At 39.3% G+C, this 27,158-nt stretch overlaps 1 protein-coding gene across 1 annotated transcript in view; it reads left to right on the top strand.

Moving 5' to 3' along the window:
* The window catches only part of GSAP (gamma-secretase activating protein), a 79,630-nt gene that overhangs the window by 23,213 nt on the left and 29,259 nt on the right, over nt 1-27,158 (top strand). Inside the window, exons 7-19 of the mRNA XM_008149728.3 lie at nt 896-965; nt 1,690-1,739; nt 6,236-6,340; nt 6,579-6,638; nt 7,569-7,612; nt 8,494-8,579; nt 14,577-14,654; nt 16,235-16,312; nt 20,301-20,393; nt 20,509-20,726; nt 22,250-22,319; nt 23,069-23,151; nt 25,821-25,874. Of these exons, the coding sequence (XP_008147950.2) occupies nt 896-965; nt 1,690-1,739; nt 6,236-6,340; nt 6,579-6,638; nt 7,569-7,612; nt 8,494-8,579; nt 14,577-14,654; nt 16,235-16,312; nt 20,301-20,393; nt 20,509-20,726; nt 22,250-22,319; nt 23,069-23,151; nt 25,821-25,874 (1,089 nt within the window). The remainder of the gene's footprint in view (nt 1-895; nt 966-1,689; nt 1,740-6,235; nt 6,341-6,578; nt 6,639-7,568; nt 7,613-8,493; nt 8,580-14,576; nt 14,655-16,234; nt 16,313-20,300; nt 20,394-20,508; nt 20,727-22,249; nt 22,320-23,068; nt 23,152-25,820; nt 25,875-27,158) is intronic.

Consider the following 27,158-nt stretch of genomic DNA (forward strand, 5'->3'; position numbering starts at 1 on the left):
TGTTCCTAGTCTGTAGAGAGGCTGCCAACTATACGATAGGGACGTTAAAGGTTGTGTTCTTTCAAATGCTTTCCAGTTTGGAGGGAAAAAGTGAAATTCACTGGTGGATCTTCTCTAGTAAGCTTTCATGATACAAGACAAGCCTGCTGATTTATAGTGAACCTTTTGATAATGAAAGAATTAAGTCAGTGGAGTGTCATCCCGTGACCAGTGCTCCCTCATATCACAGTCGACAGCGTCAGGCCATGGGTTTCTGGCTGCCTGCTTGTCACATACGGGAGAGCACTGAGGGGGAGGAGTGGGGTGGACCCCCCTTTCCTTTCAGGGGCAGTCATTCTTTGAGGCTTGCAAGTCCTCCACCACATGCCACACGGTGACTCACTGTCCTTTCTTGGAAAGTCCCTGGCTGTGTTGTGCTTTGTCTGTTGGATGTGGGACTTGAGGTTGTAATGGAGAGTACGTTTACTTAGCTCTCTAATGAAATAGTAGGGTTTGGTTGCACAACCAATGTATTGATCGCTCTTATTTTGTGCCATGTGAGATAGAGCTTTCTGTACAAATGTCACATTGTTTCTGATTGACTTCAGAATCACAGTTTCCAAATAGGAAGCCCCATCTCTAGAGATAGCTTACACTTTAGCCTTACCACTTAAATGAATTATGTTAGACCTGCAGTCCATTTTCCCCTGGAAAACGGAGCTCCTGAAAGTGTTCCACTTTCCTGCTGGCTTCCATCTGTAATGTGTGCGTGCCTAAATATGAGACTCACCTACCCTGTTCTGTGGTTCCCAGCCCCTTCTCTGGTCTGTAGCAATATAGTGATCAAATACAGCTTTTGAAATAGTTGTGTAAGCAAGGTAGTTGCTCATGGTTTTGATTGATTTTCTTTTTGCAGTTCCTCTATCCACATGTTGACAGTCATCCCTTTCCAGAGAACCATCTGTTACTGATTTCAGAAGAGAAATGTAAGTGCATCCTTAGGTGGTGTATGGGACTTCATGAGTGGACTCTCCTATTGAAGTATAGGCCACGACTGAATCTTCTAGAGGTCCCCTCACCAGTGTTGAGGCTCTGCGGACCCTTAATGTCCATTTGAGACCTGGGACTCCTGTAGAGGGGCTGTTGCCCAACTGTCTGTCTCATACTTTTGTAACTAGAACTGGCAGAAGGTAAGTCTGATGAATGAATCTAAATTGCTTACTGAGAGAAAGGGATCATCTCCACCTTGACCCGAAATGCTTAGTGTTTTGTTCATGTGAAGTTGCTCCCTATAAAAAAGCCTCCCCGGATATCTTCTATGAGTTTTCTATTTGATATTTTCATACAAACAGGTGTTTGGTATTTGGAAACTGCAAGTAAACCCTAACAAATGAGCCCTTATTAGTTGCACATAAGACCGATGGTATAGGGGAGGCAAATGCTTGTTGAGGGAACTCAGGGGAGCAGAAAGGTTTATGTGTGCATTGTTGATATTGAGGAGCAGGGTAAACATTGGACTTGAAACAGACTGTAAAGGGAGGTTGTGTTTTGAACCTTTATTGTGAGATTACTGTCTGTGATAATATTTTTCAGTCAGTTGTTTAATTTCCCTTTTTTATAAAAAAATTATTCACAATGGTTAGGTGAAAAAGTAGTACTCATGTTTTTCATGAAGATTAAATGATCTTTCTATTGCTTTTTTCTTTAAAGATATTGAACAATTTCATATTCAAGTCATCCAAGAAGATGGAAATAGAGTGGTAAGTATTTGAAATCCCTTTTGCTTCAGAACCTGCCCCCGCTACCTCCCAAGAACGACATTTCTAGACTGTTAAAGATAGGTTAATGTGCCCTGGCCAGTGTGGCTCAGTTGGCTGAGTGTCGACCTGTGCACCGAAAGGTTGCTGCTCAGGGCACATACCCAGGTTGCGGGTTCCATCCCCCATATAATCGATGTTTCACTCTTTCTCCCTCTCCCTTCTTCTCCCTAAAATCAATAAAAAACATTGAAAAATAGGCTAACATTATGGAAACAGCATTTTCTTTATTTGCTGTCTTCCAACTTACAATGTTGCTATTGTAAAGTGCGAACTAATACAAGATATATAAAGGGGCCCTAACTGGTTTGGCTCAGTGGAGAGAGCGTCAGCCTGCCGACCAAAGGGTCCCAGGTTCAGTTCTGGCCAAGGGCATGTATCTTGGTTGTGGGCTATTTTCCAGCCCCGCCACTGGTCAGGGCTCCTGCAGGAGGCAACCAGTCGATGCGTTTCTTTCACATGAATGTTTCTATCTTTCCCTCTCACTTCCACTCTCCCTAAAAAGAAAAAAAAAAAAAGAAAGAAAAAAAAAAAAAAAAAGAAAAAAAAAAAAAAAAAAAAGGAAAAATATCCTCCGGTGAGGATTAACAACAACAACAACAAAACCTAGAATATATATATATATGGATTAAATGTTTTCTTTACCTCTATCTCAGCCTCCAATCTTGGTTTCCTGAGATAACTTACAATGACAGCCTTGTGTGACTCTTTCCACACCTTTTGCCTTGCTCAGGTGCATGTATACAAGGATTCAATTGTTTTAAGCAAAATAGAATTGTAACATATATATTAATTTGCTGCTTTTGTTTTTGCTTTTTACGTAATATATCATGGGTATCTCTACAGCTACTAAATAAATATATAATTTTTTTCTAATTTTTATATATAGATACATATACATACATATATAATAAATGGGATCATAACATATATGCTGGGGTTTTATATAATTTAATTTACTTTTATTTTTTTTGCTTGTTTTCCACTTTCCCCTCACCTTTTCACCTTTATTTTTGTTCACAACCTGGTATGTGTCCTATCATACTTTTCTCTATACATCTGTTGTCTCTCATCCTCACCCCTCACACACCTAGGGGTTTGTTTATTGTTCACTCCTTCCTCACTCACCTTTGTGGAATGACCTGTGGGTCACCTAGAATACTAGTTCCAACTTATTGTCTTTAGAAGTACTTAATGTACACAGTTTTCAACCATTTCTCACAGATGTACATTTACTTGGTTACCAACTTATTTTATTTGTTTGCATTAGAAATTGTCTCAAACATTTTTGTGTCTATAGCTTTCCATATTTGGTACTTGATTTCGGGGTTAAATCCTCAGGTATGGATAATTGGGTTGATGTCTTAATAAATTTCAATAGATTTTGCCAGATTGATTTTCAAAAAAATTGTAACAATTTACAACTTTACAAGCAAAGTATAACAAAACCCTTTTCTCTATCCATACCATTAATAGGTGTACTAGTATTTGTCTTTTTAAAAATAATTCCAATTCGGTGGGTGTAAGTTGATATTATTTTAGTCTGCATTTCCCTTGGTATTAGTGAGTTTGAACATCTACTATGCTTATTGGCTATTTGAATTTTTAAAACATTGCTTAGTTGTTTTTTCTTTGTCTATTTTTGTACTGGGTTGTCTTTTTCTTGACAATTTTATGCGATATTAATATATTGTTATTTAAAATGTCCTTCAATATTTAAATAAGCATCAAAATAGTGTTTGTTTGAAGATTTTAATTTTAAAGTTATGTGAAGAAAATTGAAATGGAAAATCACATTTATTAACATGTATCTACTATTTATTGCCTTATATCAAGAGGCCAGGCTAGCCGAAACCGGTTTGGCTCAGTGGATAGAGCGTCGGCCTGCGGACTGAAAGGTCCCGGGTTCGATTCCAGTCAAGGGCATGTACCTTGGTTGCAGGCACATCCCCAGTAGTGGGTGTGCAGGAGGCGGCTGATCGATGTTTCTCTCTCATTGATGTTTCTGACTCTCTATCCCTCTCTCTCTTCCTCTCTGTAAAAAATCAATAAAATATATTTAAAAAAAAAAAAAAAAGAGGCCAGGCTAGAACATGACCATCTGTGGTTAGAAAAACATGTGTGGCTAGAGCTCTGGGCCACCAGTGACTAAGTGGATGGGAGGGCAAGATCAGGGCCAGTGGTCAGAGAGGAAAGAACCAGGCAAGATCCCAAAGCCTGTGATGAGAACTTAGGGGAGAGATGTAACTAAACAAGCAGGGGTCAGAAGCTGGGGATGGGCACAGACAAAGGACTGGCTGGTTGGAAGGGGGCTTGGGAGCCAAGAAGACACTGTAGAGACAGCGAGGGCGGCGGGCACCTGTCAGCAGCCCAGAAAGACTGCCTCTCCCTGCCGAGAGGGTGCAGCCTCAGCATCCCTCGGTCCACGTGTGCCCTACTGTGAGAGGCACTTTTGCCCTCATTCTGAAAGGCTTAGAGCACAGCTTCTTGAGGCGGTTGCGGCTCCACGAATTTCTCACAACATTCCTGCGTGAGGGAGGTGGTATTATACTCATCCCGTTTTTACTGCAAATAACAAAACCAAGACTCAGAGATGACATAGCTCTAGAGATGTGAACCTGGGTTGCCACACTCTGTCAGTATATACCTTTTATTTTTATTTATTTATTTTATTTTATTTTTTAAAAAATATATATTTTATTGATTTTTTACAGAGAGGAAGGGAGAGGGATAGAGAGTTAGAAACATCGATGAGAGAGAAACATCGATCAGCTGCCTCCTGCACACTCCCTACTGGTGATGTGCCCGCAACCAAGGTACATGCCCTTGACTGGAATCGAACCTGGGACCCGTGAGTCCACAGGCCGATGCTCTATCCACTGAGCCAAACCGGTTAGGGCTACCTTTTATTTTTTAAACCGTATTTTTATTGATTTCAGAGAGGAAGGGAGAGGAGAGAGAGATAATCATTGATCAGCTGCCTCCTACACACCCCCTACTGGGGATGGAGCCCTGCAACCTGCACATGTGCCCTTGACTGGGACCCTTCAGTCCCCCCACACTCTATCCACTGAGCCAAACCAGCCAGAGCTTGTCAGTATACACCCTTATCTGAAAGAGTTCCCACATCTACCTGAACCTAACACCTTTCAGGAAAATGGAAACAAGATGGCTTTCCAAGGTTTAGAGACAAACAGGCCCTCTTGGATCTTTTCTCCAGGGACACTTTCCTCTAGCCTCTGGACATCGGCAAGCCAGAATCGGAGGAGCATGATTCTGCATGCCCTGTGCCTTCCCCTAGTTCCAAGTTAGCCTCAATCGCAAAGTCCCTGTTAGGGTTAGAGAGGGTTTAGGCATGAAAATGGATATAGAAGCATCGAACAGACTGTCCATCCTCAGAGGGAAGGCAGAGGAGGGTGGGGAGAGGTAAGAGATCAACCAAAGGATTTGTATGCATGCATATAAGCATAACCAATGGACATAGACAGTAGCGGGTGAGGGAATGTGCTAGGGGGTGGGAGCAGCCAGGGAGAGGTCAATGGGGGAAAAAGGAGACATAAGTAATACTTTAAACAATAAAGAACTTAAATTAAAAAAATAAATAAATAGAACAAATTATTACATAAAAAAAAGAAAAGAAAAGAAAAAGAAAATGGATCATTCTGATGTTCCCTTTTTTTTTTTTCTCGCTTCTACCTCTATCTGTCTACATTCTTTCCTCATCTGTCCGATATAGATTACTTTTGCTACATAAAGCATTTTGAGGGACGTGAATACTTAATTCCTTGCATTAAACTTCTAATATCCTTGGCAATTTACACACCTTATCTCATTTTTCTTCTTTTGAATAAGCATTGCTTGAGAACTGTTATGTGCTAGAAACAAGGCATTGAGAATTGGAAGGTGGCATAGAAGAGTGCATTCTCACGGGGGAGACGAGGGGAATTCATTAAACCGTAACTGTGACAGGAGCATGCCCAAGTGCCATAGAAATACAGAGGTGGGAAGCTTTGCCTTGGTCTTGGGCCTGAGTTTTCCCTTGGCAGCCCAGCCTCTGTGAAGGCCTCGTCATCGAGACCTGAGTGGGTTATGTCCAGAACAGAAAGCTCTGGCTCTCCTCTATTAACCTGGCTATTGACTTGTGGTAGGTGTGGCCTTGCCTTCAGCACCACCCACCTGTCTGTTAAACTAGGAATAGAGTAAAATAGTATATTATAAAGTGTTTGGGAAGAGCAAGTAATGAAATGATGTCTTACATCTTTTCTAAAAGAACTTGCCATATGTACTAGTATGTGTTTTTTTTTTGGGGGGTGGGCTGCTAAAAATAAACTGTGGAAATATTTACATGTATTAGTCAGATAAAATATGCAAATTAAGAATGAATTCCAGATCTTTTTTCTTTTAAAATACTTATTTATAAAATCTTTTTGCCTCTTTAGGTGATTAAAAATTCTGGCCATGTCCCAAGAGAGAGAATAGCAGAGGATTTTGTTTGGGCTCAGTGGGATATGGCAGAGCAGAGATTATACTACATTGACCTGAAGGTAAAAGCTAGTCCGGTGGCCCTCCTTTTTTTAGGTACAATTGAATTTTTACTTTATCGCTATTGTAATTTACTAGTGACTGCGTTTTCATTGATGGTTTATTAAAAAGAAGGAAAAGCTTTTCATTACTGTTTGCTTCTTGGCTGCTTCTTTCTCTCTGATGCTCTTTTGTTTTTTAACTTGTATTTTTGTTGGTTTTAGTGGGATAAATTGTCATTTATTTGGTTTTCTCTTTTAGAGATCAAGGAGTACCTTAAAATGTATCCAGTTTTGTGCTGATGAGAACTTTAACCTAATGGTAAGTCCAGATAATGACTGGGCTAGAGGAAATTTTTTAACATGTTGCTGCCCCTTTTTAAAGAGAATTGTTATCATTAACAGCATTTTAGCACTCTTGATGTGCTATTTGTCAGTTGTGTGAACAAGTAAAATACTTTTTGCCATCTCAAGGCTTCAACACTATAACAATTGCAATTAATATACACAGGAAATTTCTGATAACTGAATGCTTCCCATGAAAGAAACAGGTGTAGTAAGAGTGAGGATTAGTAGAAGGTAATAGGTGTGGTCTATAGTAAATAGCTTTAAGTAGTTACAAGTCATTGATGCCAAAGGATTTATGAAGTCGGAGGATTTGAGAATAAGGTCAGTGAGAGGGCATAGTTTAATTAGTAAAAATCTAGCATGACTCCTGAAAAAGCTATTTGGAATGCTAGCCTTGGGGTGAGGAGTCATAAATATTTTTATCTGTAATGGGCAGTACAGTATTATTCTTCCTGATGAGGACTAATATTGGTCTAGATTGGTATCATACCATTATAAGAATTCATATATTCCTCCTGCATCCCTCCCCCCTCCCCCTTTTTGACTCATCCACGCTCCTGCTAAAGACATGCATTCCTTCTTTCCTTATGTGGCCATCCATGTCTTGTAAAAGTTTACTCCCTTTAATTGGCTTATTATATAATCCGTTTATGATACTCACATCTGAAACAAAGTTTGCCAAATATTAGCCCTTTGAGAAATAAACACAGGTGAATCTTGTGATTGTAGTAAGCTCCAAAATATTCCCGATGGGCTTCCTGTGCTGTGTAACTTCAGAATAACCTCTGAAGACAATGATGGTTAAATGGGCTCTTCATCATTAGGCGAGCACAGCCGTGTCCGGCTTCAGCACTGTTGTCACTGAATGCCATTTTTTGTTTGTTTTCTCCTGACTTTTTGACAGTTTGAAGCACCTTTGGACATATCATTAAGTGACTCAGGATTTAAGTAAGTTGTCAAAGATTTCTCTTAATTTTCATAGACACTTGTGGGCAGAATGGCTATATTCATGCCTAATCTATGGTATGCAGACAAAAGGATAATCAGATATTCCATGTCTTCTTTTATCCTTCTGTTTTCTATCGGGAATAGAAACAGCGTTATCAAGCATGAACACAGGGTGTTTCCATGTAAAGCCAATTGTGCTGATTTTTGTAGCCATTTATTTCTACAGGCTGTCTCTGCCTATTTTGGTCTACGGAAGTACGCTTCTCCCTGTGATTCAATAAAAGGAGTCAGTGAGTCAGAGACAGCCACCTTTAAATCAAACGTAAAATCCCTTTTCTGTAGCCATCAAAGAGGAAATCACAGGTCAATCCACTTGTAACTCAACTGAATCTATTGCGTTATTTCTTTTCCTTTTTAGACAAACGATGATTCCCCCACCGCCCCAGACTATTTTAGTAAAAACATGAAACACTTTTGAAAAACTAGACACAACACCATCAGTGCACAGAAAAAGTAAAGTCTTCTTGAATTAGACCAACGATAATCCCAAACTATTCAGTGTTTTACTAGCTTTATTTCATCATATATAAATGTACAGTTGTGCCTATTTTGAAACATATACAGTCCTGTAAATCAGAAAAAAATGGAAGTTGAAAATAATTTTTTTTCTGTTTCCCAGACCACATCATTTATGTACCACATATATATATATATTTAAAAACCAAAACTGTTTTATGGAATTTTTAAACAATGGAATGTATATACTTAAAATTTTCACGGACATGTCTCTACTTCTATAGGTATATTTTAGTGGTTACTATCCTTTGCAAGGGAAGTTATTTTTAAATGCATTCAAAATTTTTTGTCTTTTATGTTCTCAGACTTGTCAACTTTGGATGTGGTTATCTTCAAGATCAAGAGAAGTTATCCAAATACCTGACTCTGTGCGTTTTTACCAACCGTACAGGTAGAACCAACGTTGCATTTACCCATTGGTTCAACTATACTTGAGTTCTATACAAAACGTAGTCATGGTTTAGTTGTATGGATCTTGAAAATGAAATATAACGGCCACATTTTTCTACAAGTGATCATTTGGATTTTTGTATAACAGATTATTTTCTCCACTGTAATTTTATAAATCTGCTAGCTATATAAAATAAGCTATACTCAACAGGGTTATTGTTCTAATCGTTATTTTTGTATATTGTTCTAACAGAGGAGATGGATTCACATTTAATCAGCCTAGATTTCCTCTCCTGCTTCATCTTTTAACAAATGGCACAGTGATGGAGATGCTTCTTGCATCGGACTTACTGATGTGTTTGGGTTCTAAACCTATGAACTTAGCTTCTTTAAGTGCCATGCTATCACCTGCTGAGCTAATAATAAAGCTTGGCATACAGTTGTTAGTGTACATCTTCGGTCTCTTAACACCTGTGTATTGCAGATGGAGAAAATAAAAAGGGGGGAAAGTATACCTGAAAATGAGAGGAGGGGAGTATGATTACATGAACAAATCTGGTGGAAAAAATGCTCATCAATCCCAACAATCATCTAAATGATCAACTCTAATAACTAAATCTAATAGCCATTTTTAATATTCCAACTTGAGTGGAAATTTACCATGTGATTTAAGTAGTGCTTATATTACAGATAGAAGTGGGCCTCATCTCCCCCGATTGCTGTTAGGGGTGGATTTCTTGTGATAACCAGAGAAAAGGAATTTTCTGAAACTAGCACGGGAGAACGAATGATTTCTATTTGCGTGGACGTACATCCCTGGGTTTCCAAAGTTCCATTTCCCTTTGCCCAGTCATAGAAGAAGTGTAGCTGGGGTTTCAGCAGAGCTAAAATCAGAGCCCGTGTTCAGAGTTTCCTTTCCATGTTGGAGCCAGGTCCTATACAGCATCAGGCTAGCTGAGCTTGTGTTCCCCACTGCAGTCCATCAGTCCATGGCATGTGGGGGTCCGCATGGCTGTGGACCCCACAGGCAAATGCAGGAGAACCAAGAGTCACAAGCCAAGCATGCCAAGAGCAATACGAGCCAAGAGACTGAACTCTTTTGTTTAGGAGATTATGTATTCCCACATTTTTGCATTGCTTGTAGTGGCCACACCCATTCTGGCCAACAATTTTGTTCCCTGGTGTGACTTAAAGGCAAGTATCTCCACTGTATGTCATCCCAGCTTTACTGGGCATGAGTCTATCTTTCCTTTGTCCAGTCCCCTTCCCCCAGTGATCTGCAGGGAGTAGGCTGGTGTTTCCCTGGGGAGTGCAAAGTTGCAGCTTTCTGTGAAGCTGCCCAAATGACACGCCTACAATGTCTGGCCTTCCCTTTGCTCCTTTCCTACTGTTAATAACTAGCTAACTACAATGGTATCACTTGGACTAAAATAGTTTTCCTTTAAAGCCAAATTATGTGGTATTCTTTAAGCCAACAAGCACTTTCTCTATGCTAGGTATTGGGGATACAATGATTAGTAAAACTGACCTAGTCTTTATTAATATGGAGAATACTATTTGGTGTAGATTTTTGACATTGAATAAGTGCACACATAATTTTAAAAATAGAATCATGGTAAATATTATGAAGGAGAATTATAAGAAGCTGTGAGAGCATATAATGGAGGTTTAATGGAATATATTAGTATCTTCAGATATGTTCCAGTTGGACCAGTCCATCTTTGTTTCTTCCTCTCTCCTAGACATTCATTCATCCTGTTCTGTCTTAGTCCTGAAAATTGCTCCCTTTCCCATCTCACTCCTTCATAATTCATCACATTTTTTTCTGTCCATCCCATCTCCCTCAGTTGCATGAGTCCCTCCATAAACCAGTCTTGGGGAGTTTAGGGAAGGAAGTGACATTTCACTTAGGACTTGAAGAATATATATGAACCAAGAACAATGTGACCGAATTAGAGAGAGAAAGAGGAGAGTAAGCTGAAGAGGTAGGCAGGGACCAGATGGTGGAAGGCCTTACAGACCATGCAAAGATTTTAGATTCCATCCTAAGAGTCAGGAGAAGTCATTAAAGGGTTTTTTTTCTTATTATATTTTATTTTGAGAATGCTGAGGCATACAGAAAAATTCAAGATTATAAATGAATATCCATGTGCCTTTTACTTAAACAGTTGAATCATTTACAGTATTTATCATTCTCTCCACAAATAGGTACCATTTCCTTCCTCTTGACTAAACCTTTTAAAAGTAAGTTGTAGACATCATGGCAATTTGTCACTAAATAATTCAGCATGTATCTCCTTAGGTTAAGGATACTCTTTGATATAACTTCAGTTCCATTATCACTTGAAGAAATTAATTAGTAAACTATTTCATTTTCAGATTTCCATAAATATTTCAAAATATGTGTATATGTATATGCATATAAATATGTAAATATAATGTATATATGTGTATGACTTTTAAAGTGAGGATCCCATCAAGATTCATGCATTATCTTCAGTTTTGTCTTTTTGTCTCATTTGATGTAGACCAATTCCTACCTCCTATCCTCTGCCCTGTTTTTCTTTTCACAACATTAACATTTTGAAGAGTCCAGGCCATTTGCCTTGTGGAATGTCCCACATTCTGTATTTGTCTAACTGTTTTCTTGTGGAATTATTGAACTTTCCCCTCTATCCTCTACATTTCCTGTAAATTAGAATTTAATCCTAAAGGCATTGTTAGATTTAGGTTAAACATTTAGAATACTTCATAGGTGACATTGTGAACTTTATTTGTACCAGGTCAGGGTGGATATAATGTCAGGATGTCCTAATGCTAATGATGCTATGTTTGGTCATTTGGTTAAGTGGTAACCACTGTCTGTCTTCCTTGTAAAGCTACACTTAATCTTTGCGTTAGTAATCTGTGAGGTGATACTTTGGCATCATGTGACTATCCTACTCCTTAACAACTTCTCACCTGTTGGTTTTAGGATTCATTGATGTTCGTTCACTGAAGTGTTTTAAGTGGGCAGAGATATGATTGGATATGTAGTTTTAAAAGATCACCGTGGCTGCTGTGTGAAGAATGAGTTAGAGGAGGCAAGAGAAAGAATGGGGAGATGAGCAGTTAGGATGAGGTTGTAGTTGTACATTTGAGTTGAAACTGCTTAAATTAGGATGGGCACTAGAGGTAGAGAACTGAATGGGTTTGAAATGCACTTTGGAGATGGAATTGAGAAGACTTGCTATAAATTAGATAGAGAGGAATTGTTTTTAGATTTCTGGCATAAGCAAATAGGTGAACAGTGGTGCCATTTACTGACATAAACAATCATTTTAGGCTTTTATTCTATGAAGATTTTATTCCTTTTGGTTTTATTCCCACAGGAGTGTCTCATGAATAGTAGCAGCTATAATTTTTAATGGGCTATCTATGACATATGTTATTTAATAAAATGTTAGGTTCATCTGGCATGAGATGTGAATCTGTTTTTCCTTTCTCAACGGTGTCTGGGAGAGTAGAAAATGAGCCTTGCTCTTCAGAGTCAGCTTTGAAATAGAAAAAAATAAGCCTGTTTCCAATGCAATGCTTCCAGATTTAATCTGAAACATGACAGAGAAGCAACTTTTTGGTTTTTGACTAACAGGTTGTCAGTTCATGGATTTCTCAAATTACTTTTCAAAAATGACTTTGCTTTTTACCTTTGTGCTTAAACAAGAAACAAATGAAAACCCATTTCAGTGAAGTAGGATTGGAGAAGGGAGCAACTAGTCTAATTTCTACATGGCTTCCTCTATAATAGCTTCATTTTCCAGAAAACATGGTTCATGAAAGGAATGCCAATAGCCTCAGGGTCTTATTTTTAACTATTTACATCAATGATGATACTATAATATTTGATGTTCAATTGTCACATATTTGTCATTGGGAGCTCCTTTGCCCTTTCAGCATTACTTCTTACATTTTGGAAAACCTTTATGCTGAATCTACTGCCCTGAGGAATGAAATTCGAGAACTTCCAAGGAATTAGAGATTAAAACCTGGATAACGGGGGATGCTTCAGAGAGTTGATGGTGGGCAAAAGTGCTGCTGCTGTGGTCAGGCCACGTATGTTCTAAGATTCTGAGTTCATATAGATTTTTCTAATAAATCTTCTATAGTGGGAGGGCAAATCAGAGGAAAGAAAATATTCTCATTCCTTTCCTAGCTGATAGTCAACTTTGAAGCTCGACTGAGTGCACTCTTGTGTGTTCTAAGTCAGTGGCTGTGGTTCTTTTTTGTGTACCACCTACTGGGAGATAGTGAGGGGCGAAAAGTGTAAATTCTCCTTCCTGTAAGAGTTGCCCTTCACAAGTTCCCAGAACTAGGCCTGTGTTTTAGCATTTTGTACAGCCTTTTACAGTGAGATAATTTCCCTTGGAAAACTTTGTCCATAATAGCTTTCATTGTCCAAATGGCTTCCCGAAGGCTAGCCAACTTGGAGATGTTATCTTCATCATTGATGAATATTTATTAAACATCTCTGCAGACACCATTAAGAGCATGCTTTGTTTTTTCAAACTGTGACTTTCTCCAACTTGTAAATAGAAGCAAAATTATTCTGGAATAATAATAATAATAATAATAATAATAATGATAGCAGCTAATCTTTATCTCACTTAATTCTCACATATGAAGTAGGTTCTATATTTTATTTACAGATGAGGAAATTGAGGCTCAGAGAATTTAGTTAATTTGCCTCAGGCAAATTTTAAAAAATACTGATGTCTGGGTCTCACTCCTAGAGATTCTGATTTAGTGGATCTAAGGTGAAGCCTGGGCAGAGTGCTACATGGGACTTTTGTAACTCTCATAATTATTATTTTTGCTTATGCTTTAGTATAGCATTACTTTTATTCTTACTGAATCTGTTGTAATTTTGAAGAAAAGTTATATCTTTGTTTACTCAGTAACCATAACAGTAATTTTATATCTAACAGAATTGTTATTATTTTAATCTGGTAAAGTTATTCTTTTTTTATTTAAGTTATTGCAATAAAATGTAACAATAGTCTTAAATGTCTTTGAATATAGTCACAAATGATAAGTATTATAACAGAATCCTTAAATAACCTTATGGGAAATGGACTTTTTTTTTCTACTGTGATTCTTTCATAGAGGAATTAGTGGAGTTCATGGAGGAAACGGTGGGTGGTTCATTGTGGTAGAGTAATGATTGAATTCACACATCTAGTTAAACATTAGCTTGGGGACTAGAACTTTCCAGACTCTTTGTCAAGTTGCTTTCCACCTGGAAAATCTCCTGTTTCAGTTAACCACATAAACATTAGCATCAGAATGAACTATCAGTTTAAGCATAATTCCCTCATTTGTAGGTCATCGATGGACTTTATCTAGTTGTCCACATAGCAACGGTTGTTAGAGACGATGTACAGTTTCACACACATTGAAACAGGTGGGAAGACCAAGGGTGTTCTGGAGTGGTGGACAATGTAGGTGTACAGGGCTCGCCGCCCTTGGGCCAAGGCCCTCAGTGACACAAATATGGGTGGGGCGGGGGGTGTCTCATACTACATTTGCTCTTATTGCTCCATAAGATTGCCAAGTTCACCTCTTATTCTAGGTAACTAAGAAGACTGGAAACTTGCTGTGAAGAGGAGATACAGTTTTGATATAGTAGGGTATTTAGCTATTAGCAATGTCTGGAAGGCAAGCTGGATTAGAGGGCAGGGCTGTACATGTATATTAGGAGAATCTCATGAAACTTTGCAAACTTCTCTAGTCTCCCATAATTTTATACACAGGAGTGTGTCTCTATTCATACACTGCTTATAGTGTGTGCTGAGTAATGGTTGAATTGAAATTTCTTAGCAACTTGTTATAGATCATTTCTAGAGTTTGGGAATCATCTAGGAGGTAAATTGAGACAAGACATCAAAAGGAATATAAGTAAGGTTAAGTGGTTTAGGAATCTTTTTGTTTATGATTCTACTAAATACCTTCTAATTTCTAGGAAGTTTATGCGTGTGCTACAGCCCGAAGTTTGACTCTTGGGAACAAATTACATATTCAGTGTTTTACTTTCATAAAGGTACTTTTCATTTACTTTGTGTTTTACTTTCACATAATCACTTTTTCCAAATAGTAGCAAATTGGATAGATTTTAGTATTATTGAATACATTCTATACCAATATACCTATATAATACGTTTCCTGAAGAAATTCACTGATGAATATTAAGTTAGCTAAATATTTTTATATATTATATACTTTTCGTCCTGCCCTATATCTTTTTCTAGGTCTGTAGGTCAATCCTAATGGACATATTTTCCCAAAGTGTGTTTGTTTGCTTTTCTGTTATTACTAGTTGGAAAATGTTGGTAGATTTAACTTTACAAACATACCTAAGGTTTTAGTTAAAAGCTTCCATGATCTCAGACCTTAATAGGTCTAAAACCTAAGATATTTCATTTCACATATCTGTTATCCCAAAAATTGATATGTCAACAGCCAGCCTAGGGAGCAGGAGTTAAAATGTGCAACCTTTTCCAGTTCTGTCATTGCTCACAGTGTGTCCTTTAATAGTTTTAGTCTGAACCATGCTAAGGAGTATTTATTTTGCTTATTTAGTTCCTTAAACATTGGTTTTTATGTAGTACATACTGTAGGTGAAGTTAAGAAATTTTAAAGATGGATTTTTTCCCCAAAATTGAAAAAATATTATGCCAGGCCACACCAGTTTATTATTTTGCAAGTGGGCCTAATATTTCTTTCAGAAGTTAGAGATCAAGGCAAAAAAGTTTAATAACTTACTTGATGATGAAGGAAATAAAAGTACCTTCAGAACTAGACATATATACATGCTTTACTAGTTTAAGGTTGGTATGTTGTCGGAAGTTTTCACACATTTTTCAAACGATTAATGATTAAGACCAGTAAATATGCCCCAGCCAGTTTGGCTCAATGGATAGATGTCGGCCTGCGGACTGAAAGGTCCCAGGTTTGATTCTGGTCAAGGGAACATGCCTGGGTTGCGGGCTTGAGCCCTCGTACAGGGCATACAGGAGGCAGCTGATCAATGATCAAACAAATATCATTGATGTTTCTATCTCTCCTTCTCTCCCTGCCTCTCTGAAATCAATAAAAATATATTAAGACAAAAAAAACCCCCAGTAAATAAAACTTTTCTGAGATTAAGAAGAGTTAGAAAAGTGGAGAGTGAAGCCTAAGTTTAGTAGATAGCCTAACGGTTAGGCCCTAACCCAATCTACCTCGAAGTGGTATTCCGAAATGACTCAGAGAAGTCTCAGAGGGTCTTAATGACTTCAGGAGTGTGGAGTGAGCCTGGAGGCACCAGGGCCAGCAAGCCACTGGTCTCCTCCATCCCTTGGATCCTTAAGTAGATTCCTTTGGATCATTCCCTCCCAGCACAACCTACCTGTTTAAGGTCTGAGGTTGTAATAAGCCCAGAACAACTACTGGAATGTGACTGCACCCAGGTCATCTACCCTTAATGTTGCCTTTGGGAGAAGGATGGGAACCATGAAGTCTAGAAGTCAAAGCTGCTTGCTTTATCAGTGTCACAGGCACTAATGTTGAGAGTATTACCAAGAGTCACTGCCTTAGGTGGAATTCCAGCTCTTTGTTTCTTAACATGTTCTCTCTCCACAGGGTACAGCAAGACCTTCACTGCTGCTCTTGGGAGTGCTCACTCACAGGTGACAAAGGGCATTACTTTCCTTAATCTTGGTGAGTGAGAGAGAGGGGGGCACCTCTCTGCTCTGATCCATCCTTCCACTACATGTTATGCCCCAACCTCTACATCTCATTTTCTTCTCTGTCCATCCCTTCTTCTCATGCCTCTTTGGGGCTTAGATTGCAATGACAATCACTGTCCTTTTTGAAATCTGATAGGAGAAGGTTTTCTAGGGAAGCACCCACCCCCAACTCCATCAGCCTTTATGGGGGTCTGAGGTGAGGATGCATTTCTCTTTTTAGGGAACCCACACTGTGAGCTTGCTCATGTTTGCAGTAGCAATCATGAGAGCCATTTTGTTAGTGTAAAAATGATGACAGTGAGTGAGCTGTTCCCTAAAAGCCTATGAGCAATAATACATCATGTTGGCCCTTGATTCTAGAGAGGACAAAGGCATTTGGGAAATTGTCCATTCCCCGTTGCTAATTGCTAAAAGCTTCCAAGTCCCACAAATGATTAATGGATCAGCTTAAGTGAGTTGTTTTTCATTGAGTAAATATGGTAAATGGAACTTGAGTTCTATTAAGGGAATCTATGAAGAAGAAAATAAAGAAGGGAGTTATTGTTTCTACTGGGAAAGTGGCTTTTCCATGCTAATTGGGATATGGGGCACAAAAAGATTAGCACAGAACTGTTCCTTGCCTAAAAATGGGACATGGCATGATATTTAAAAAGGAAGAGTTGCCCTTTCAGTTCAGTGGGTAGAGTCAGCCCGTGGACTGAAGGGTCCCAGGTTTGATTCAGGTCAAAGGCACCTCGTACCTCGGCTGCATGCTTGATCTAACCGGGTGTGTGCAGAAGGCAACCGATTGATGTGTCTCACATAGCTGTTTCTCTCTCTCTGTTTCTCCCCCTCCCTTCCACTCTCTTTCAAAATCAACGGAAAAATATCCTTGGGTGAGAATTAACAAAACAAAAAAAACAAACAAACAGGAAAAGCTACTGCCATGACAAAGGTTTAAGAAGGTGTGATGTGAGGGAACTGGGCAAAGTGAGAACCAAAATGATAAGAATGTTCATAAAATGATTTTTATTTTGAATGATACTATTGGTGAGGTAAGATATCTTATGCTATGTTGGCCAGTATGTGGCAGATTTTATGAGCTCCGAACCTGTGGGAAATGATCTTAGGCCTGCTGCTACTACTTCCTGTGGTAAGAGAGATAAATGTAAGATTTCTTGGGGCTAGGACTTGATTCTTATCAGCATCTCATCTAAAGAGTGATTTGGAAAACTTTCCACTAAAAAAAAAAAATCAAAACAAACCCCAACTTAGCATTTTGTGAGGTCAAAGGTATCCTTTCCCTCTGCCCCCCCTTTTTTTACCCTGGGAATGACTCTTGAAAAGGGCAGGCATGATTTAATCTATGGTCTTCAGAATGTGGAGAAGGCAGAAATACTAGAGCTTAGTGAAAATAGGCTGTCTTACATAGATTATCTTTCCTTTTTAAACACATCTTATATGCTTAAAATTGTACCTGATTAAAACTGTTCTAGAGATAATTTTGATGACAGCAATATTGCTTTTTTGCTATCAATTGCATGCAATTTCCCTACATTGCCACCCTGTTAAAATGGCTTATATTGATGGAAATTTTAAAAAATAGAGTTTGGGGAAATTTTCAATGAACTCCTAAGCACCACTATATAAGAAATATGTTTATAAATAAAAAACTTACATTTAAAAATTAATATTATATGCTGTTTTACTTAAGTTATCTTGACTATTATAATAATTTTGCTTGGTGATGATAATCAAATTGAGGCTCAGAAAGGCTGAGATTTATACCCAGTCTGCTTCTTCTTTTTTAAATGTTTTTAATGATTTCAGAGAGAGGGAGAGAGAGATAGGAACATTGATCAGTTGCCTCCTGCAGGCTTTGTACCAGGGACTGAGCCTGTCACTCGGGCATGCGCCCTGACCTGGAATGGAACCAGTGACCTCCTGGTGCATGGGACGGTGCTCAACCAACTGAGCTATACCGGCTGGACTGCCCAGGCTTCTTTTTGTATCTCTTATCAGGGGCATTATTATAGTTTTTTATTTCTTTTAAAAACAGTCACCATAAATTTAGGGCTTAAACAAAACAAAACATTCTGTTATGGTTCTGAAGGTCAGGATTCTGAAATGAGTCTTAAGGAGCTAAAATCAACATGTGGACAAAAATGGCTCTTTCTGGAGATGCCAGGGAAGAAAGGGTTCTTTGCCCCCTATAGCAGCTAGAGGCTAGCATTTCTTGGCTAGTGACCACATCATTTCAATCTCTTTCATCACCATGATCTCCTGTAGTCAAATCTTTCTCTTATAGAAACATTTGTGATTACATTGGGTCCACTGGGTAATCCAGGATACTGTCCCCATCTCAAGATCCTTAATCACATCTACAGGGTCCCTTTTATCTCTTAAAGTAACATATTTGTAGGCTCTGGTGGTTAGCACGTGAACATTTGGAGGCCAGCTTACCACAGATACTATTGTTATTTTTGGTGAGACAGTAATTCTTTGTGTGTGAGAGTGTCCTGCACATTGAGGGACTTACCATCCTTGGAGCCCACTCACCAAATGGCAGTAGGAATCCCCCTGCACCCCACTGATTGTGACAATCCTAAACACCTTCATATACAGTATTTCCAAATGCCCCCTCTCCCAGGGACATAGTGCCATCCCAATGGACCGGTTAGCCTAGGTCCGTGGTCGGCAAACTGTGGCTCGCGAGCCACATGCGGCTCTTTGGCCCCTTGAGTGTGGCTCTTCCACAAAATACCACGGCCTGGGCGAGTCTATTTTGAAGAAGTGGTGTTAGAAGAAGTTCAAGTTTAAAAAATTTGGCTCTCAAAAGAAATTTCAATTGTTGTACTGTTGATATTTGGCTCTGTTGACTAATGAGTTTGCCGACCACTGGCCTAGGTCATTTGATGCCTAAACCCTTACCACTGTACCCTACTATATTATTATTTATGTTTTTCTACTTAAGGTTTGCCATAATTATATTATTGCAACCATTTGTGCTAAGCATTTTAGCATCGCTTGATCCATGGTGACTGGTTAGCGTTTTACATCCTCTTTCCTTTCCTTTGCATAGAATGCCTTCTATGCAAATGATTAGCACATATTTATTTGCTTCTTTGGGAAATAAGATTCCAGCTGGCTCACTTATAATTTAAATGTTTCATCTGTATAAAATTCACTACAATCATGTGAATTTCTGTTTTCCTAAGATCCTAGAGAAAATATTGGTATTTCTACCCTCCCATTCTCCAGAAATGTACTTTTACACTTTGACTCAATCTGCATACAAATGTTCTTGGTACAAAAATATCTAGTGCAGGGACCATGAAGGTGTGAATTCTATAGAGGCAGCGAGCTATGCAATGAAATAAATTAGTACTTCATAATGTGTCAGAATGCCTGCAGAGATTGTTTTGATGAATATCAACTTAAAGATTCTCTAAACAAAATGATGCTGATGATGATGGCAGTGGTAAGCATGACTATGATGATGACGATGAGTGGGTAAACATGGGAAACGAAATCTTAGAGCTTCCCCAAACTGGCAGAAACTTTAAAGGAAATTCCCATTATAAGCTATTCCCTATTTCTCAGATTAAGGAATAATTCATCTTGCTTAATATTTTTTTCTTTTATTTTAAAAAGTATTTTCTATTCTAATTTGCTCCCAAAGATCATTTAGAATTATACTGTATACAGCCATAATTCACTTAGAAACAAAACTATCGATTAAATTAAGGTAACCATAGCTAAAGGTCTGAGGAAAATTAGCCTCAGGTAGAAATAAATGAGAGCTGGCTGTAAGATGGGATGTGCTGATAGCAGACAGCTTATTACCACATTGACCAAAGCTTTTGTTTTAAGAGATTAAAAAAAAAAAAAAAAAAAAAAAGGAATACTGTGACGTCCTGGGCTTTATCTGTACCTGTACAGCTCCACATGTAGATGACTTCAGTCTTTCTCTTCTACAGACTATTACGTGGCTGTTTACTTACCTGGTCATTTCTTTCATCTGCTTAACATTCAGCATCCAGACCTGATCTGCCACAGTCTGTTTTTGACAGGTACGGCTGATGATTTCCCCTCAAGAACATGGTCCGTTTGAATTTGTTGACTTTAATGTTTATGTTTGGGTAAGAAGGGTTCCTTTTATTTGCTGATCTTTTTGTTTTTGGCCAGGAAACAATGAAGTGATGGGTGTGCTACCCCATGGACCTCTGCAGTCGCTGTCGGGGTCCCTGGTGCTGAATTGGTGTTCTGGGAAGCTCTACAGAGCGTCCCTCAACCAGTCCTATTTATTACGGCTCCTGTGGGACACGCGGCTGGACTGTGAGAAGATGGCCCTGTTGCACTGTGTGCTCTCCTGTGGCCAAGACCCAGAGTTCCTGGAAGCCCAGGTGGGGACATAGCTTAAGTTTAAAAATTGGCCAATAGACAACATCAGATGTATTCATTCAGTGGTTGAATATGAACAGAAGCTATTTTTTATTTGTTAGCAATTGATCAAGGTTTATGTCTCCATCCTGACTTGAATATATTTTTCTCTTGTGCTTCTTTTTAATGGATCCCAACCAGACTTCAGACTGTGAGGGTGCGTCTGTTCTTTTGACTCCTCTTTTTTTTTTTTTTTTTTTTTTTTGATATTGTGAATAAATGTTTAGCTCCATCAGTAACATTCTAAGGAAGTGCTCAGTAAATAATGAATTTCTCAAATATGTACTTTTTCACCTGTTCTATATTTGGGGTATATTGCCAAATGGACTAAACTGTGGTGGCACATTTTTATTGAAAATTACATTTACATTTCACATAATAGTTTACAAAGCACCTTTACACATTCTGTCATTTAATTTTACTGTTCCTGTGAAGTCAGAGACTTAATTGGGACCAATGGGTAGTTGGTTAATTGAAAAGCAGATATCTTAAACATTTTATTTTAACCTAAAACAAATAAATGTACATTTATTCACCTATCTTCTGATGCAAATGAAAGCCCTTTATTTGACTGTCAGCTAATTGAAGTTCAAAATCATTTTTCTTACATTACACACACTAGTAATGTGTTGTCTCTTATTCCCGTTAGTTCTTTTTTTTTTTTTTTCTTTTCCTAAGGAGAGCAATAATTTCAAAGCAATGTGTTTATATAGGGCATTTTCCCCCCTCAGTCTTTTATAGTCGTCTCATCTATACTTAGTTTTTTAGAAGTGTTTTAGAGTCTTTCCAAAGCATCCAACTTTTGTTAACCCAACAACACTCTTTACATCCATGGTTTGATTGTCTGTGGTAATTGTTTAATTACATAGTTGTGAAAATAAATACAATTAACAGGAATAGGTTTGGGAAAAAACAAATTATTGGTAGGAATAGAACCATGAGAGTAAATTCTAAGGTAGAGAATGAGGGGCTTTATTCCTCTAGTCTAGCAGATAAGGATGGTTTTGGAGACTATGGAGAGCTGTTGACCTCAGGATATCCCTCATCCCTCCCCTCAGAGGACAGCACAGTGCTGTTAAATCGTGTGGCAATGTTTGTACTGATTACTGAGCTGGAAGTCAGACCCAGCTCTGCTGCTTCTAGCTCAGTTGGGTTTGTTTACTCCTTTGTCCGACAGCTCTTCCCACTGGTTCCTTGCTAGAATATGACCTCCTCTAGCAAAAACAAACATTGGGTGCAGGAAGGTTTATTTGGATTCCAGCCAAGGGCACTTATTAAAAAGACATGTAAAAAGGATCTCATTTATAATATTGTTTTACCCACACAGGCTTCCATTATCTGTCTAGTCTAGTCTAGTATAGAAATAAGTATATTCTTAGGCAATTCCAAAATAGATATAAGATTCATATATATTTTATACTTCTTTGGTGGTGGGGGCAGGGTGCAGATTTAAATATTAACAGAATTGTCTTCTTGCTTTTTAAAGATTATTCAATGGATTTCTGAGAACATTTCTGCCTACTATTCATTTGACCCCATTCAGGAATTTATAATTGGTAGGTGTTGCTCACATTTTAAGTTGAATCCTTGACCCTTTTGCCTGAGGGAAAATACTACACTGATAATGCCTCAACCTGTCAAAATGCTGGTTAGTAGCTTCCCCATCCCCTCTATTGTAGTCAGCAGCTAATTAAATTTCATTCTTTTGTGGTTTTGTGAGAAGCTGGGCTGTTCAGAGACTGATGAGATATAAGATATGATTTTGATTCTATAACCACATCAGTGATTTTTTTCCAATAAAATGTAGCGTTCATTTTGTGTTGGCTGGTTTGATATTAAGTGGTATAATGACATTTGGATAGATATAAGTGCCTAATTTTTTAAAGCAATTCCTACTTTTATTTATTTTTAAAAATTGATTTAGAGAAGAAGAAGAAGAAGAAGGAGGAGGAGAAGGAGGAGGAGGAGGAGGAGGAGGAGGAGGAGGAGGAGGAGGAGGAGGAGAGGGAGAGAGAGAGAGAGAGAGAGAGAGAGAGAGAGAGAGAGAGAGAGAGACACTCTTCGGTACACAGGCCTATGCTCCACCCACCAAAGCCACACCAGCCAGGATGTCAAATAATTGTTAAAAAATTTATTGTCATTGTCAAAAGCAGAATCTGAACATTCTAATCAGTAGATAAAATTATAATGGTTAATGTGTAGAGGATGAAAACTGTTGTTGGTTTGCTTATTTTGGAAAATTGCAGTGTCTACTGCCTGATTATTAAGCCATGTCTATTTTTTTTCCTTTCAAAAACCTGCTCAGCTTCTTCATATTGGAGCATATACCCAGAGACAAGTAACATGGATAAACTTTTGCCATATTCCTCAGTGCTCACTTGGAATACAGTAAGTTACAGTTTTTGTGTTCCTTGTGTAATTGAAATGAACTCACAGTTGTGGGTCAGTTGCAGGGCATTCCTGTCACAGTGACTAAGGCTGTGATTTCATTTTGATTTTGACTGATAAGGAACTGAATTGGCATTTTCTGGCAGAAAAATAATACTTGCTGTTGGCCAAAGGTGTTTATAAAACAGGAGGATTGAGGAGAAGGCATAGGATATTTGTTGTTCTTTCCACTACCAAACAGACCTAAACCTTTATCATCTTCAAAAGGTATTTTAATTTTATTAGCCCCTAGAGTGGATGAAAACATTTCTTGGGGTTTCATAAACAAGGAACATTGGACCGCTGCTGTTAATCTGAGTGGTTCTCTTTACTTAGTAGATTAGCACCATCCTCACCTTGCAAGGAAAATGTGTGATCACTCTAGAGCTTGACAATCAGTAAGTTGGTAACCTTAAGCAAATCCACTGCTTGAACCTTTTCTTCCTGTTGGTGCAGTCGGCCTCCTTTTTAATTAGGAAGCGCTGAGCTAAGGCACCGTTCACTTTCTCTTGAACAAGGTGCAATGAACTGCACTTTGCTGGGTGGGAAAGAGCAGAGCATGCACAGGCTTCCCCTGGAAAAGGTTCTGGTTCTGCTCTCTCTCCTTTCCTATTCAGATGCCAGCCTGCATGCTTACTCTTGAGGAAGAGAGTTCAGATTTAGAAAAAGAAATTCAATTCTGAAACTAGACCTAGGAAAAGATGCCCCAGGATAACCTGCGACCCTTCCCATTTTGTACTGAGACTATTTAAATATAGTCCTGAAGAAAGACACATTAGGTGTGTTTGATTAAGATCTCAATTTTTGGTATGCACAACGGTAGTGTTTTCCTCAAGGCCCTCTGTTCGTGTCTTTCACTGTTAGAGTTATTAGATGTCCATTCCTCACTGTAGAATTATGAGGGGGAAGACCTGAGCTTATAACAGGTCCTCCCTGTTTTCGTCAAGAGCCCTTGTGAATATACGTGCAGACGCTGTGGTAATGTGGCAGGAAGTTTGCAGGGTATACCACCCGGTCAGGAAATGCACATCTCAGCTTCTTCCGCTCAGCACCCATCGCTCTCTCTTGCTGTCCTGCCCTGTCAGGTTCAGTGTTGGAGGCAGGGACAGGACCTGTAGTTCTCAGGGTTGTGTTTTAAGATGGAGCACATCATCCTGACAGGCGAGTCTTCACCTTTGCATTTCTCATGGCTTTGTGCGGCAGAGGAGCTGCTGTGGCCATATAAAGTGACATCCTACAAGAAGTACAATGTAAAAAAAAAAACACCAACATTATAACCCCCTGTCTACTAAGCTTATTTTAGGGTTTACCACGTTGCTTTAAGGTTCTTGTGGTTAGAGTAGGTTACCTTGAAGGTCTCTTCTATTCTGAAATTTTAAAAATCTATGTTTCTCCTTAGCAATGATGCAAATAATTTTTTTCTTTCTCTAACCTGCAAATGCTCTCATTGCTGCACCCTTAATAAACACTTGGCACAATAGAAAACATTAATTTTACACTTCTGTATGGAGGCAGATTATTTTTGTGAAGTAACTGAATTGGATTTTTTTTTAAAGATACGAAATAATAGGGTGCTCTTACCCATCGATAACCCTAAATTATGCTATGCAAACAATTAGCCTTGTTATACCTATTTTAAGGTGTTATTTATTAACCTAAAGCTGTAGCGACACTTCAGTGCTTTTTCTGAAGTGTCCTATGTTGTGAAGCACACAGAAGATTCTTTTCACAGGCTTTTTATTCTCGCAGTGGAGAACTCAGCTGCCTGACTGTTCTAGAAATTTATTTCTCTGTCACTGCAATCCCTTTCTAAACCCAGTAAAACCCAGGACATTTAAGTCCTATCCAACTATCAGGCTTTATTTCTACTTAGCACCTTCTCAATGATATTCTCATGTATTATGTACTTTTTTTGGGGGGAAAGGAAAGATGAGTTGACTAATCGAGAGGCTGATAAACATAATTCACACAGAAACACATTTTGAAAAAAACAACAACAGTGAATAGAGGGCAATTTTGGAAGTTTATCCTCTGATGTCAGTGTCTGTTTTCATGCTCACTTGTCAGCAGGAGGCTATAATTGGGACTTCCCGAGATGAAGGGCACATCCTTCACACCTGCCATGGTGAGAGGGTTGCGCCAACTTTATGGGGGCCTCTTAGCTCTGAAATTACGGTGGAGGGTGGGGCGCAGAAAACTTTCCTATGACAGTCCTACAAGGACCCAATTAATCTTGGTTCCCTCTAGCGAGTTGGAACCAACTGCAGTGCATTTAAATGAAAGAGGAGGAGAGGGAGGAAGGATTATAAAACCTGGAACATGCCCCCCTTATTATCACCCTGGTAGTGCAAATGGAACCGTGCAAACAATACACTGTTTGCTCTGTTCCTTATTCGTCTTCTTTCCTTTAGAGACACTGTCAACTATTATAATCACAACTTTAAGGAGTCTTTTTCTTCCTGAGGCAAGAGATAGACTGTGTTCACTGTTATTTATAAACTCCGAGGTTTATTTAAAGTAGAGATTAGCAAACTGGAAGCTGCCCTAGGCTTCTGTCCGTGCAGGAGACTTTTCCTGAGGGCTTGAGCTCCTGGCTGTTGACATGTGTGTCTGTTTTGCCCTCACTGCAGGAAATTCCTGGAATAAGCCTTGTGACGGAAGAGATCACGTTGCCTCTGATGAAGGTGAGTCCACACCGTCAGAGCCTTTCGGGCGCAGACGTGCCTGGCTTCCTTGCTGCCTCAACGGCCCGAGTACAATGGCAGTTCCAAAGGGGTTGTGAACTGTCAGGAGGAGGAGGGGATAAAGGCTAGAGCCTTTATCCTTCCTAAGTGGTTGAGTAGCCACGAAGAGTGATACTATGGCATTCTTAGGAATGCCTTTCGAACAGGGACGTTTTCTGGATAGAGAATTACAGGGCTCAATGTAAACCATATAAAACTAGTGCTTTATACTGCGCCTTAAGCCCATCAGCTTTTGCAAATTATCTTATAGGGCCTGGTAGCTGTTTTTTACTTCATTTGTGCTGTCACCCCCTCCTATCACACACACATGCGCACAAACACACACACACAGGCAGGACCTTAAAACCATTAAGTAACCTGGCTGGGATGATTTCATTTCCTTCTGCTTCTAAGAACAGCTTTTCTGCTTCTGCAGTGGCTGTCTGTGGCCTCGCTCAAGCTGCTGCACCCCTCCTTCCCGCCCCCTGAGCGGTAGCTGTTAGTGTCTGTGCCGTCTGGTGGTTTCGGAAGAGTGTCTGACTACAATAGAGAGAATGGGGTGGGTGGGGGAGCAGCAGCGAATGCATATGTAGTTAAGAACTGGGGAGTATTTTAGCGCAGTTTCCTTGAAGCTCCTTTGTTGGTTTTGGCACGGCCTCCTGTTAATTATAGACTGGTGTGCACTGGGAACTCTCAACTCTTGGCAGCAGGCAGCTCAGTGTGCAACTGCCTTTTCTTTACGTTTGATTCTTTTGGATCCATGAAGGGCCTGCCAGGCCTGGGCAGCTGGGGGAAAGCCGTGGGCGGTTGAGGTCACAGTGATGCCCTGGGGATGAGAGAGGGCTGGGGGTGGGGGCGGGGGTGGTGGGGAGTGAGGGGTGGGGGCGGGGGGTTGGGGTGGGGGTGCTTAGTGGTCTACTGCTGGGACTGGCCTTGGGCTCAGGAGAAGATGGTCCTGGGTTTGGCGTGGCCCGTTCCCTCACCCCCACCCCAGTCACTCAGCCCGGGAGACTAATCAGTACCTTCCGGTTCACGGGACACCTGGCCCCATTACCTCTCATTTGTTTCTCCGTCTCTGCTTAGTGGTTCTGCCTTGGTCCTAAGAGGGTGCTTTAAAGAGAGACTTACAAGGGATGTTTTACAAAGATAGGAAGATGAAAGGAAAAGAAAGGTCCAATTAATAGTTTAAAAGGCTCTTATGAGCAGGCTCCATCCTTTCATTTTATTGTTTCTGCTTCCACAACT

This window comes from Eptesicus fuscus, chromosome 14 (genome assembly GCF_027574615.1).
Source record: "Eptesicus fuscus isolate TK198812 chromosome 14, DD_ASM_mEF_20220401, whole genome shotgun sequence".
NCBI lineage: Eukaryota > Metazoa > Chordata > Mammalia > Chiroptera > Vespertilionidae > Eptesicus > Eptesicus fuscus.